Source organism: Toxoplasma gondii, chromosome Ib (assembly GCF_000006565.2).
Source record: "Toxoplasma gondii ME49 chromosome Ib, whole genome shotgun sequence".
Classification (NCBI taxonomy): domain Eukaryota; phylum Apicomplexa; class Conoidasida; order Eucoccidiorida; family Sarcocystidae; genus Toxoplasma; species Toxoplasma gondii.
The window spans coordinates 772,772-784,372 of record NC_031468.1 but is presented as its reverse complement, the minus strand read 5'-3'; the positions used below and the strand labels follow the sequence as shown (position 1 = coordinate 784,372).

At 53.1% G+C, this 11,601-nt stretch overlaps 2 protein-coding genes across 2 annotated transcripts; one reads left to right on the top strand and one right to left on the bottom strand.

The window, feature by feature from the left end:
• The first annotated feature begins 392 nt into the window (after positions 1–392).
• Positions 393–7,197, top strand: TGME49_208560 (carrier superfamily protein). Its single transcript, XM_002369595.2, has 9 exons — positions 393–1,427; positions 1,838–1,943; positions 2,329–2,475; positions 2,976–3,016; positions 3,538–3,664; positions 4,132–4,259; positions 4,637–5,112; positions 5,627–5,778; positions 6,126–7,197. The coding sequence occupies exons 1-9, from the start codon at positions 774–776 to the stop codon at positions 6,305–6,307; spliced, it is 2,013 nt and encodes a 670-aa protein (XP_002369636.2). The 5' UTR covers positions 393–773; the 3' UTR covers positions 6,308–7,197.
• On the bottom strand, positions 6,892–10,493 carry TGME49_208550 (hypothetical protein). The gene is made up of 3 exons (XM_018779423.1): positions 8,691–10,493; positions 7,967–8,043; positions 6,892–7,687 (listed from the first exon to the last, which is right to left on the bottom strand). Exons 1-2 carry the CDS (start codon positions 9,488–9,490, stop codon positions 8,004–8,006), a joined length of 840 nt encoding a protein of 279 aa, XP_018638482.1. The 5' UTR covers positions 9,491–10,493; the 3' UTR covers positions 6,892–7,687; positions 7,967–8,003.
• Positions 10,494–11,601: the final 1,108 nt, after the last annotated feature.

Sequence of the window (11,601 nt, the reverse complement as noted above, 5' to 3'; positions counted from 1 at the left end):
GATAATACCCGTCCAGTTACGTTCTTCAAAGCCGTGGAGTTGCGATGCTTGGGTCCCTCGCCTCAACGCAGGGAAGACACTTGTTGCTGACCAGTCTCGTCTCCAGGCGTGGCACGAGTGCGCCGGCAAAACAGCGGGAGGCTCTTTCCCTTGGTTTCCTGAAGATGGCCGGTGAATTGTTCCACTTCAGCGTGAATATATTAGAGAATCCACAGTGAGTGCTTCTCATGGGTTCCTTGCGGGCAAGTTGGTAGAAAGGGACACCAGTCACGGCTCTGTGTCTGCATTGTGAGGTTGGACCGCGAGAACACCGTCCACCGCGCATGCGCGACAGACGACCCTTCGAGAGAGACAGGATTTTCTCCGCGTCCCTAGAGACAGTTTTTGTGTGTCAAACATCTCAACCTTTCCTTGGACGTTTTCCGTTGAGTGAGAAGTTCCAGGTGTGTGGGGCACCTGCAGCAAAAGGAGCTGTTACGGGTGTCTTCATGTATCCCGAAGCGCAGACGGTGTGCTCGTTAACGTTGCCCGTGTGTCTCTACACTTTCAAAGCTGCGACCGAGGTTGTCGGACTGTGTACCGGAAACGTTTGTGAGGAAACTCCACACAGTTGAGTTGAATGCACCCTTGCTGAAAAATTGAACTCGGAAGAGGACGCTGCACTGCTGTGGACCTCAATTGAAGTGCGGACGGCCAATCTCCGGACCTCTAGGTCTTCGAGACAGCGCCGCCGGGACCCTTTTTCTGCGGATTGCTGCTCACTCACTTACACAATGAAATGTGATGAACTACAAGTCGCTAGAGGCAGATCTGTGGGTCACCATCCGCCTCTCTGTGTCTCCTGTGCGTCTAGAACGCACTCCGGTGACCTAGTCCTGCCCCGAACCCCTAGGGCCCGTGCGCCTGCGACTGCCTGCCGCAAGTCGCTTTCACCCGTCGCTCCAATGTCTCAAAACTTATCCCTCTTCAAGTTTTCTGCTTGCCTCTCCGACCGACGCCGGCCCTTGTTCTGGATCGTCTTTCTCCTCTTTGTCTTTTCCACGGTGTACTCCTTCGTCTGCATCTCCACACACGATGTTGCCACCGGGAGGTTTGCTCCGCCACTCCTGCCTGCACTCGCGTTGCAGACGGGAGCCCAACCTCTAGTTCGCACAGTGCCTCTGCCCGCGAAGCCAAACGCCCTCGCCTCGGCAATCCCGCTCTCAAGTTCGCATCTGTCGTCATCACTTCGACGGAAAACGCGCGGGACTTCGGGGGAGGCCGACCACGACGGCGGCCAAACACCAGACACGCGAGGTATCACGTCACCCCTGGCCTCGGCGACCCGAGGATGGTGGCCTCAGCGATTGCTGCTGTCCCTGAAACTGGGCCTCAGGGAGGACGTCGAATGTTCTCCAGATGAAGACGGAACTCTCGCTTCGAATTCAGTGAGTCGTCCTCTCTCATTCTGATTCCTTCAACGAGCGCACAGAAGCTTGCCAATCGAATCGGAAGATCCGCCGTAGACAGAAGATGAGCTGGAAGAACTAGGGAGCTTGCTTCAGGCCCTCGTTTGCAGCATGCGGTGGGAGCGTGCAGGCGAAAGGGGCGCGTGGAGCCATCAGAAGGTGGCGGGAAGCAGCTAGAAATCACAACAATTGACGTTGGTGTTTGCGGATGTTGCCTCACGCAACTCCGGAGTAGCGGGCTGCATCCGGCGTAGAAATGATCTGAAGAAGCAGCGCGTGTTGACTGTAGTGTGATGTTCATTTTCTGGTAGAATGCCACTGACAAAGTCTCCTCTGTGTCTGTCCGCACAACATGGGTCTGAACGTCGTCTTGTGCCTTGCACTTGCAGTTCGACTCCAGCGACGGAGAGCCTGCGACAGAAACCGCTCGCGAGCATGACGTCCAAGCGGTGCAAGCTACAGAGAACTCCGTTGTGAAGCGTATTCAAGAAGCAGGTGGGCGACAGCGACCGTTCCCCGTTCGCTTCTCTGTTCGATACAGACACCAGCACGTTAGGACTTTCGTCTGCACGAACAGTCGATAGTAGCGCGGCAGGTGTGAAGGCGTGGCCAGTTACTCGAAAGAACTCGTTTTGGAAGGGCCATTTTCTTGCGAGGACTTTTCTAGATGAACGCTTGGAATGAAACGCGGGCGCCAGCGGAGTTTGTTCACCGGAAGGCATCATGAACGCCTCAGTCCTAAGGCGCAAGTGCCGACACTAGCTGCTGGCGGACTGCTACGCCGTTTTTCCCTGGGCAGAGAGACGCGCGAATGGGAAGCATGTTGCGAGTGGTCAAATTGCTCCTGCGGCTGTTGAGTGGGTGTGTCCTTCTTTTTCAGGAAATTCCCTGTGTTGTCTGAGACGCCGTGCGTGGACGGCCGCTTGCCGAGCTGCCGACGCTCTCGTGCCCCGAAGCCGCTTTGCGAAACGTCTGACGTCGACCGTCGTGACTCGTCTTGCTATCCAGTCTCTCCTCTACCCTATCGGTACGTTTTTCTCGTTCTCCACAGAGGCGGCCCTCCGACAACATACACTGACCGTCCGTGCGTGGAGAAACGCGTCTCACCGACCCATGCGCTCGTGACGCTGAACTTCCAAGGAGCGGGAGTGGACGGGTGGGCAAGTTATGCGAACACTGGATGCGGCTGTAGGCCACCGGGTCTGTGTTTCCGAACAGGCGCAAGCCCGTCGAAGTGGAACACGGATGCACTCCGCATTTTGTAGGAACCGACAGTAGACCCGGGGTCCGAGGTTTAGCCAACGTCCTGTAAGAGACAACGTCCGGAGGAGCGATGACAACGTCCGGAGGAGGGATTTCAACGTCCTCCGCTCTCTTGAACACACCGTGTGGTACCACAGTGTCCCTGTCTTTCAGTGACTTAGACTCTTGGGTGTAAGGTCGAAATCGGTCGATGGACGTTTCTTGCCCCTGCTGAGACCAGTAAGCGGAACATGAGTAATCTGTTTCTCTTGTGCTGGCCCGCAGATGTGGTTCGCTGCCGCCGAGCCCAAGGCGTGCCGTTCAAGGTGAGCGAGGCAGAACACTGATGGATCTGTGGCGTCTTTGAACTTGTTTTCTCTCGCTGGATCCACGCGGAATGTCATTTAACTTCAGCGTGCCACGCATTTCTGAGACATCGTGGGGAGACACACTGTCAGAGGAGTCGAAATAAGAATACGCGTTTCCCTCCCGCTACCGGTCTTCTGCTACTCGGGCACACGCAGCTGTGGCCGCTTCAAAATGCATGCGTTTGCCGGTGCCTGTTTGTGCCGTCTGCCAGTAATTCATAAGCAGGGACAGCCCTTTGTCAACCGACCAACCCATCGCTGCATGCATAGGTCTGAGCGTGTGATGAAACACACAGGCGGAAGATCATTTGAGGTTCCTTTGGAACAGAGACTCGACCGAGGGGACGCTCTAGTGTCGTGGTTCAAGTTGTGCTTCAGATTCTACGGCAAAGATCCCCGAGAACGGCAATACGTGTAGTTGCTTCTGGCGGCGCCACACCATTTTTGGCTTTGACGTTTTGCTTCTTTTACCACTCCAGGACATCCCAGTTGGTGCCCTCTACAACGGCTGCCTGTCCATTCTCGCTGTATCCGAGCTGCCGTATTGCATGCTTTGCGTTACCCTTCAAACGCATGCGCAGAAACTGCTGTCACATCACGCGGGAAGTAAGTGGGAAATCGAAGCTTCCTGTGCTAACGAGAGACCCGCAGCGGTTGACTGGGGAGAGAGGAAGCAGGGACAGCCACGAGGGGCACGCAGGTGAGGGCGGTGGTCTTTTCCTTGACGTCGGTGCGCCTGGCGCGCGGTGTCGGAGGCAGGGACCGTGCGCGCTGCGGTGGTTGCTCCCTGTAAAGCGCCGCATCGAGAGAAAAGTCTTCGCCTGCGAGTTACAGGATTCCCCCGCGCATCCGCTGCACAGCGCATGTGCATGTTTGTCTTGGAAAGCATCTGCCTGTCAAAAAATGTTTAAATGTCTTATTGTTCCTTTGCTAGCTGCCGGCATTTCTTACCTGCAAAGCGTGTGTGGTACGCACATCATGCATACAACTAGAAAGGGCGGTGGCTCTCCCCTGCCTGTCGGTAGGTCCTCTTCTCCATGTAGCGCTCTGCGTTCTATCATGTTGTCTTCTAGAGCTGCCGACAGTGGCAAAGTTGTTCCTCAGTGCCGTCGCAGCGGACAGTGTGGGAAGCATGTACAAAACACCGTTCGACTGCGCCAAGGGACTTCTCCAGCGAGGAAAAGCGGCATCTCCCCAAGAGGTACGCCAACGACAGAAGCCGAAGACACTGGCGCCCAAACTCTTGTCTTATCTTTACAACTGCGTTGCCGAGTGTTGACCAACATTTCCACGAGCGAGGAGGATTCGCGGTTGTGACTCTACCAGGACAGGCGGTGATGTCTTCCCGGCCACTGGTTCATAGGGTGGTACATTAGGTGTGTGCGGCAGAATTCACCCGCCTCTCCATTTGCTGCACGCATGCCGTTCAGTCTCTGCACGTTGCTTGATATGGAGATGGTCCCCCTCTTTACTCCAGCGGAGATCTGCCTGCCACCTAAAACAATGATAATGCAGCGATACCATGTCCGTCCCCAAATCACAGCTGAGACCGTGTCTGCGTCATCTTGTGTCGCGCAGGCTCTAACAACAGTCCTACGAGATGACCCGTCGATCCTCAAGGCACAATACCGAGGATTCTATGCACAAGTCCTCCGAGACGCAACCTACAGAGTGCTGAATGGCCAGACAATGCAGATGCTTCGACGGGTGATTGCTGCTAGACAGCAGGCCGAGCAGTCTAGCGAGGGGAGAACGTTGCAGTCCGGAATTGTCGCGAGAGCACGAGAAAAACTGCGTCTGTCAGCTGGGAAAGACAGTCCCCAGTCAAGTTTGAAACCGAGTGAAGGGAAACTGAACTGGGCACGAGATTTGCTCGCTCATGGCATGCAGGGGCCGGTAGACGCGATGCGGGGCCTCGCAACGAGGCTCACAAATTTGAGACACGCAGGCATGCGACGTCAGGGAGACGCCCAGCTGAAAGAACAGGCTGACATAACAGCCGAACAAACGGGAACATACCGTTCTGCTCCTGCTACTTCGGCCGACACAGTGAGGTGAGATGGAGGTTTAGTCTCAAACGATGTGCGCATACATGGATTTACATACGTATACGTAGCTTTAGACATGCCCGTATATGCTCAGGTGTCACACGCGTCTCTCACTGCAGATGTATTCTTAGGGAGGTAGACGTGGATCTGGGGATGGTAACAGCGACGGCCATGATAGTGGTAGGATAGGTGGAGGCCTAAGTGTCACAACAGGGGACCACCCTGTTTTTTTTGAGTCGTGTGAAGCGAGTCATTCAAACCGACTTGTGCACGCCACATGCAATAGGGGCAGTTTTCTGTTCTTTCTGCGCCAACGATTAGTGACCGCTTCAGGCTCACACACAATCGGTGATTTCACGAATTCTATTTTCTCTGACGATTTGGAGCACTGAAAGAGACTAGTCAGTCTGTGTGTGTATTGCACGTACGAGGGAAACCGTTTGAAGAGGAAGGGATTAAATCCTTTTAAAACCGCAGCGATTTTCTGCTTGTACGTGCGCGTTCTCCTCTTCGCGTCCAGTCCGCCGTCAGCAGCGCCCGTTACTCTTGGAGTTGGTCTACTCTCGGGGGCGTTGACTACTTTCGCAACTTCCCCCCTCGAGGCAGCCAGGCGGTATATCGTGGAGAAAAGCCAAGTGGACTCAGAACCGGGATCCGCTACCAGACTTCAAGGTACGCCTGATGACGTTAGGGACGCCCATGTATGGCGCACCGGGTCACCCTTTGTTTACCTGTGATTGCTGGCTAGGACATTCTCGATTTCAAGGCGATTGGATCCCCTTGATGGCAAACTCTGATTATAGAACCCATATCGTTATTCAGAAAGCATGCCCAGAACGGGAGTTGTCCCGATATGCGTCACAAGACCATACTCGAAAGCCTCCTTGAAGAGGCTGTCGTGCGCATATCAATGCGTGCAGGCAACTTCAGTATTTTCACACGTTGATCGGTTTAGATGGGGGGCGCTTCTCTCTGGCTATTTACGGATATTTCGTCTCACCTGCGACGTTTGCCTTCAGGCCTTCTTGGTGTCTGCCGGGCTCTTTATGAAATAGCGGAACAGCGAGGAGTTCTGTCTGGGTGGTTCAGGAACGCACCAACACGAATGCTCGTTGCAGGCCCTTGTAACGCTCTCAGTGCGCTCCTGTTTGAGAGAACATCTCGTTCTCTAACTCGCTTATTTCCAGAGACAGATAATTAGAAACGGTCGACATGTTGGCCCCAGCATGAGCGCATAAATGGGTGAGGATGATTTTCCCAGAATGTTTCCTCAGAATGTGTGACATGGTGCGGCAAGCCGAGAAGAGGAACGTCCGGAATCGTGTTTGGAGGTTCCTCGCTCAGCTGTAGGAAGTCTCATTTTTGCGCGAAGACACCAAATAGCGGTATACGAGTCAGTTGTGAGCTGCTAAATGCCGTGACGAGTGCGGCATGCGCGTGACTACAGCCAGTATAGCCAGCGTAGCGTGACTTGCAATGCGAGTATATGGGCCGGAAAGAACCGACGGTGTGTGCAGGACGACGGCGGAACGAGAAGGAACACACGCAGCAATGGCAGATCTGGGAACGGGCGTCCCGAATTCTTGCTGCATTTTTGTTGTATACGAACAAGGCTTGCCTTTCGACATCTTGCAATCTTGTCGCCGAATCATGTTGTGGATGCCGGCGTAACAGTGTTGAAGATACCAGACGATGCGGGCACTGTGCCCAAACCATTTCCAGAGAGTCGACCCCAAAACGATCTCTCTGTAAATGGTGACGCCCTGGTTCATGCGACTGACTGTCATTTCAGCTGACTGCGCTCGTCCAGTTGGTCGTGTTGTCAGGGGGGGGGAAACTGACCAGTACGTTGGGTGAGCAGAGGCCGGCTTTAAGTTGGCAGGTGATTTCTGCTGAAAGGCACCTATTTCTGTGTAACGGTTGTCTCTTTTGCTGCCAGGGGTACCCCTATACTTAAGATCGGCGTCTTTGCCTCGAGTCAACTACGAAACGCTCTCCTGTTGTGAGCGCAGTGTAGGCGGAACACCCCAGAGGTGGCCCTGCTGCACAGTCTATCGTAGCACAGTCATGCGCTAATTGGAACTGTCGGATGCATATGTTTTTGGAGGACTTCAAAATGGAATTCCCTTGTTACACTTCGTCCGTACGGTATAGAACACGACATACACTCTGGTCACTTCATGCGACGCGACTTCTGTGCGGGAGTCCGTTGCAGCGTGCGCTGGTACAAGGTGTCTGTCCTATATCCGTGCCATCAGCTGCACACAAGTACTTTTTAAAGAACGTCGGGGCTGCGCTGTTCAGTTGTAGTGATTGAGTCGTATCATGGGCGCTGCAACTGTATACGGCAGCCCTGTCGGGTTGTAACTCCGTGGACCCCGGAGATGATCGGACGAATCGGAGCTGCTGTGTCGCTGCCCTTTCGGAAAAAACACGTGCCTACTGAATATTCGGTTACGCGGAACCGTGTTGTATTCTATTTGCCGGATCATGCACACGCTGTCTTGCGCCATCTTGGCATCACAAATGAAAACCTCTACATTACGTGTCCTTGACGTAAGCCGGGTGAAACCACATGCTTCTGGGCAGATCATACAAAAACCACAGTATGGGCCCCAAGACATCTCATTCTTGATCACGTTTATGGTGTAAAAAGTGACAACATATCTTGCCACATGTTCCATAACGTTAGATCTTAGGGCCGCCGTTCACGGTAGTGATCCGACTTCCCCACAGGTACACCGCTACTTTCGTGATGTAACATAGAAGATAGCTGTTTCTCTCTGAGCCAGCTCTCTCCTTTCCGTACAGCACACCCCGCAGCATTTTTTCACTGCCAATACTAACGGAGTCTGCTCACCTGTATCCAATCCAGTAGAAGTTAATCTCCGACACGCTTACCGACTCGGTATTGCAGTCACGTGTCGCTGCTGTAGACTGAAGTGCACGGCATACATGATCCCCACGAGCACTTTCCAACAGTAATACGAGGGCTAACACTCCCATCCATAAATAGCATGGATAGACGTCGACCTTGCAAGCACTGGAGACACCCATAGATAATTCCACTGGGAAACGACGACCACACCCAGCTCGCCTGTAAAGACAAGGTTGGACTGCATGCTGGTGCATTCTTCGAAGGCAATAAACAGTGCCAACAGCTGAGCCTTTATGATCTAGAGACATACCTGAGATGCACCCCGAATGCTCAAATGAGAAAGTGAGGCTCTGACTCAACCGAAATACGAAACAGAGCGTTGACGAGCCAAGCTGCGCGTATGCTGCTCGTTAAAGAAAAACTATGCAGCCACGGCTGTACCAGGAATCGTTCCAATCCTTGACTTTCTCCTGCACCTGACAAGTGCACTTTCGCGTGAGCGTCACCGCTTGCTTGAAACCCTGTAAAATGCCGTGAACATGAAAACTCTGCCCGTTGTCTCTACTGTCCTGCGTCCTTATTTTCACCATGAACAGCAGGCAAGGGTTGTTCCCCTGTTCCAGATTCTGCATTATCCTGCCCATTTGAGCCGGCAGCAGAGGCTTCAGCGGTATCGGCTCTCGATTGTTCCCGCATTTGTTTGTACCTTTCATATCTCTCTTTCTGCTTTTGAAACTCTCGGCGTTCTTCCTCCCGTCTGCTTTCGCCGGCACGGAGAGCAGACTCCACACGTCTCTCTGCTTGCTGGTTTGCACGTTCCGACACGTGGAGCGAATCCTGAGACACCTGCGCCTTCTTCAGGCGAGCTAAGCGCTCTACTTCTTCCTGTCTGCCAGGATGAAACGTGGATGCCCTAATCATATCGCGAAACAACTCGCGCCAGTGGTGTCCAGCATTTTCCCACTTTATTGTGGCTGCCAGAGCATTTCTTAGCTTCGAGGTTGTCATCGCGGTAGACGCTATCGCCATGTCCACAGTTTGTCCAGGTCTCTTCATCAGATCCTTGGCAAGGCGGAAGGGCGCGAGCAAGCCATTCCAAAACCCCATGCCCACCTCCTTTCCCGCGTCAAGGACAACATTTTTCGGTGGTGGTTTCGTCGTTGTCGTTGTGTCCATCTCTCGATGGTGCTTTATGCGTTCTAGATCGGCCTTCAGCTCTTCTTCGACGCTCAGTTCATCCTCCTCATCGAGAAGCATCTTCCTATGCCTACGCATGTCTTCGCCCTGCAGTTCTTCCGAGGGTAGGCTCGGCGTGGCCTTCTGAGCAGCGCAGCCCTCCGGAGACAACACGGTCAGAAACAACAATGCAATACTGACGTGAAAGAACAAGAAAACTAGGAAAAAACGGCGATGTAGTGATCTGCTGCTTCTCCCGTACGTGAAGGTGCTCGAAACATGTGCGTTTGGACGCTCGCTCAGAGCGTTGCTGCTTCGCCGTGAATCCATGGCGTGTACAGGAGGGTCGAAAGGAATCCGAAATTACTACTTCCACATGCAAACCCCTATGCACACCTCGGTATCCGTAGACACTCGGCCTCCACAGTGAATCAACAGATACGGTTTCAAATTTCGGGCAAGACAGAGAGCGGGAAAAGGCGACGCATGGCACCGGCGATGCTGCAGAGAGGCACAGCGAGAGGTACAGAGTTGTTGAAGTCGACAGAAGGCAGACAGAAACACAGTCATACCGTCGAGGATGTTTCCGCGTTTTTTGCAGCCTGCCCAGAGCGCGTTGCCGCTGCACAGTAGAACCGTTTAGAAGGCTTACCGGAAACGAATTAACACGCACCCAGTCAGAGTGTTCAAGGACCAGACGCACATGAACGTTGATGAGAGTATGTTGATTGAACAGGAAAATGTGTAACAGGGAACCGTCAATGGGGACATCTGTAAGCTTTGGGTTCTCCTAGTCTACAGACAGAAAGTCCATGGGTCGAGCTCTTTTGATGCGTGAGTTTGCACCACAACAAAGGAACAGGGAAAAGGGCAAAGCTGCCAATATTCGCGTTCCACCTAACCAGAATCAAATGAAAAACACGAGGTGACACGGCGTTTAGAAGCGTTGAGATCTTTGTAGTCTCGGCAAAGAGCGCAGTGGTAGAGGCAGCCAAAACGCACCGCTCCTTGCCAACGACTTGCTCCAGAAGGAAATTGCGGGAACACGTGAAGCGGCCAAACGACCGGTGTGCCCTGGAGTCGCAGGGAAGTCAAAAAATCCCCGGCAAACTGCTGCATTTCCCCATGTGAGGTAACAAACGGCAGATCGATACCACCGCGCTTCTTCGGACACCAGTCGCAAACTAGCAACTTCGTTGGGCAGTCTGCGTCTCCAAGCCTTTTCCTACCATCGACGAACGCACCCAGAGCAAGACAGAAAATGCAAACAGCGTTACCGAACAACGATACTTTGTAAGTCTCTGACGAATCAATATACATCCATTTAACTTTATGGAGGAATCGCGTAGAGGTGAGTTGCACGCAAACCCACTTTGTTAAGTCAACGCGTGAGCTGGATTTCGACGCGAGCCAAGGAGACGGGGTACGCTGGGGCACGGAATAGCCCGTGCCACAGGGAGAAGCGACGTCTGGGCTGACGAGCACAGGACTAAAGTGAATACTGTAAATTCCCCTTCCCCGTTTCATCATTTAGTGTGCGTTACACGGTACAAGACTCCAACACGGGTCCGAGAGGAAGTGGAAACCAACAGAGACAAGGGTAGCAACGCCGCATAGCCGTGCGGAGAAATCGGGCGGGGTCCACCCATGCCCACTACTGCAGCATCGTTACTGATAAAAGGAAAAATGCAAATTTGAACCAAGAGAAGGGTGGTTTCAGGAAGTGTCTGGAGAGAACCCGTTTGTGAGCCTCAAAACGACGCCCCGGATGTCATGTTGCGGTCCAGTGGTGAAATCCTAGGAACGAAATCATCGAAAGTGGCACAAAGCAGTCGCCGTTAACCTTCACAGAACATCTACAGCAAGATAGTCTTGATCAGCAGATCTGGGCAGGGTAAAGGCACGCTTCAACTATTAGCGTTTGCCTTGCATTTTCGCTCAGTAGTGGCAATCGCCTCCGCTGTTAATCCCTTCGACAGAAGAACAGAGTGCTCGCATCTCAGTATTGGAACCGAGACACAGAAAACAGATGCAGATTCAACACTAGAGAGAAGAACAACGGACCACCGAAACGGGAAGGAAAACTCCGGCTTTCCCATCTAAAACTTAGTGGACAGTCTTTCCCTTTGCTGAGGTACAGCAACCACAAAACTGAATCGAATCCTGTAAAATCAGGATATAATAATCGGCTGGCGTTAGGTCTCTACTCTTGAAGAGTTTCCCTCGTCTGCTGCAAGTCTTGAAGTCTATAGTACTCTTGAATATAGCCAGAGTGTTCAGTACCATACTGCTTCTCGCGGACGTCTGCAGCACCAGGTCACAGGCTGTGCGCGACACCACAACATGCAGCATACCACACCATCAGATCAGCCACGCGCTTCGCTGAGTAACAACCACAGTCAAACGGGTTCTGTTTCTCGTTTTCGTCTCCAGCAGCTCTC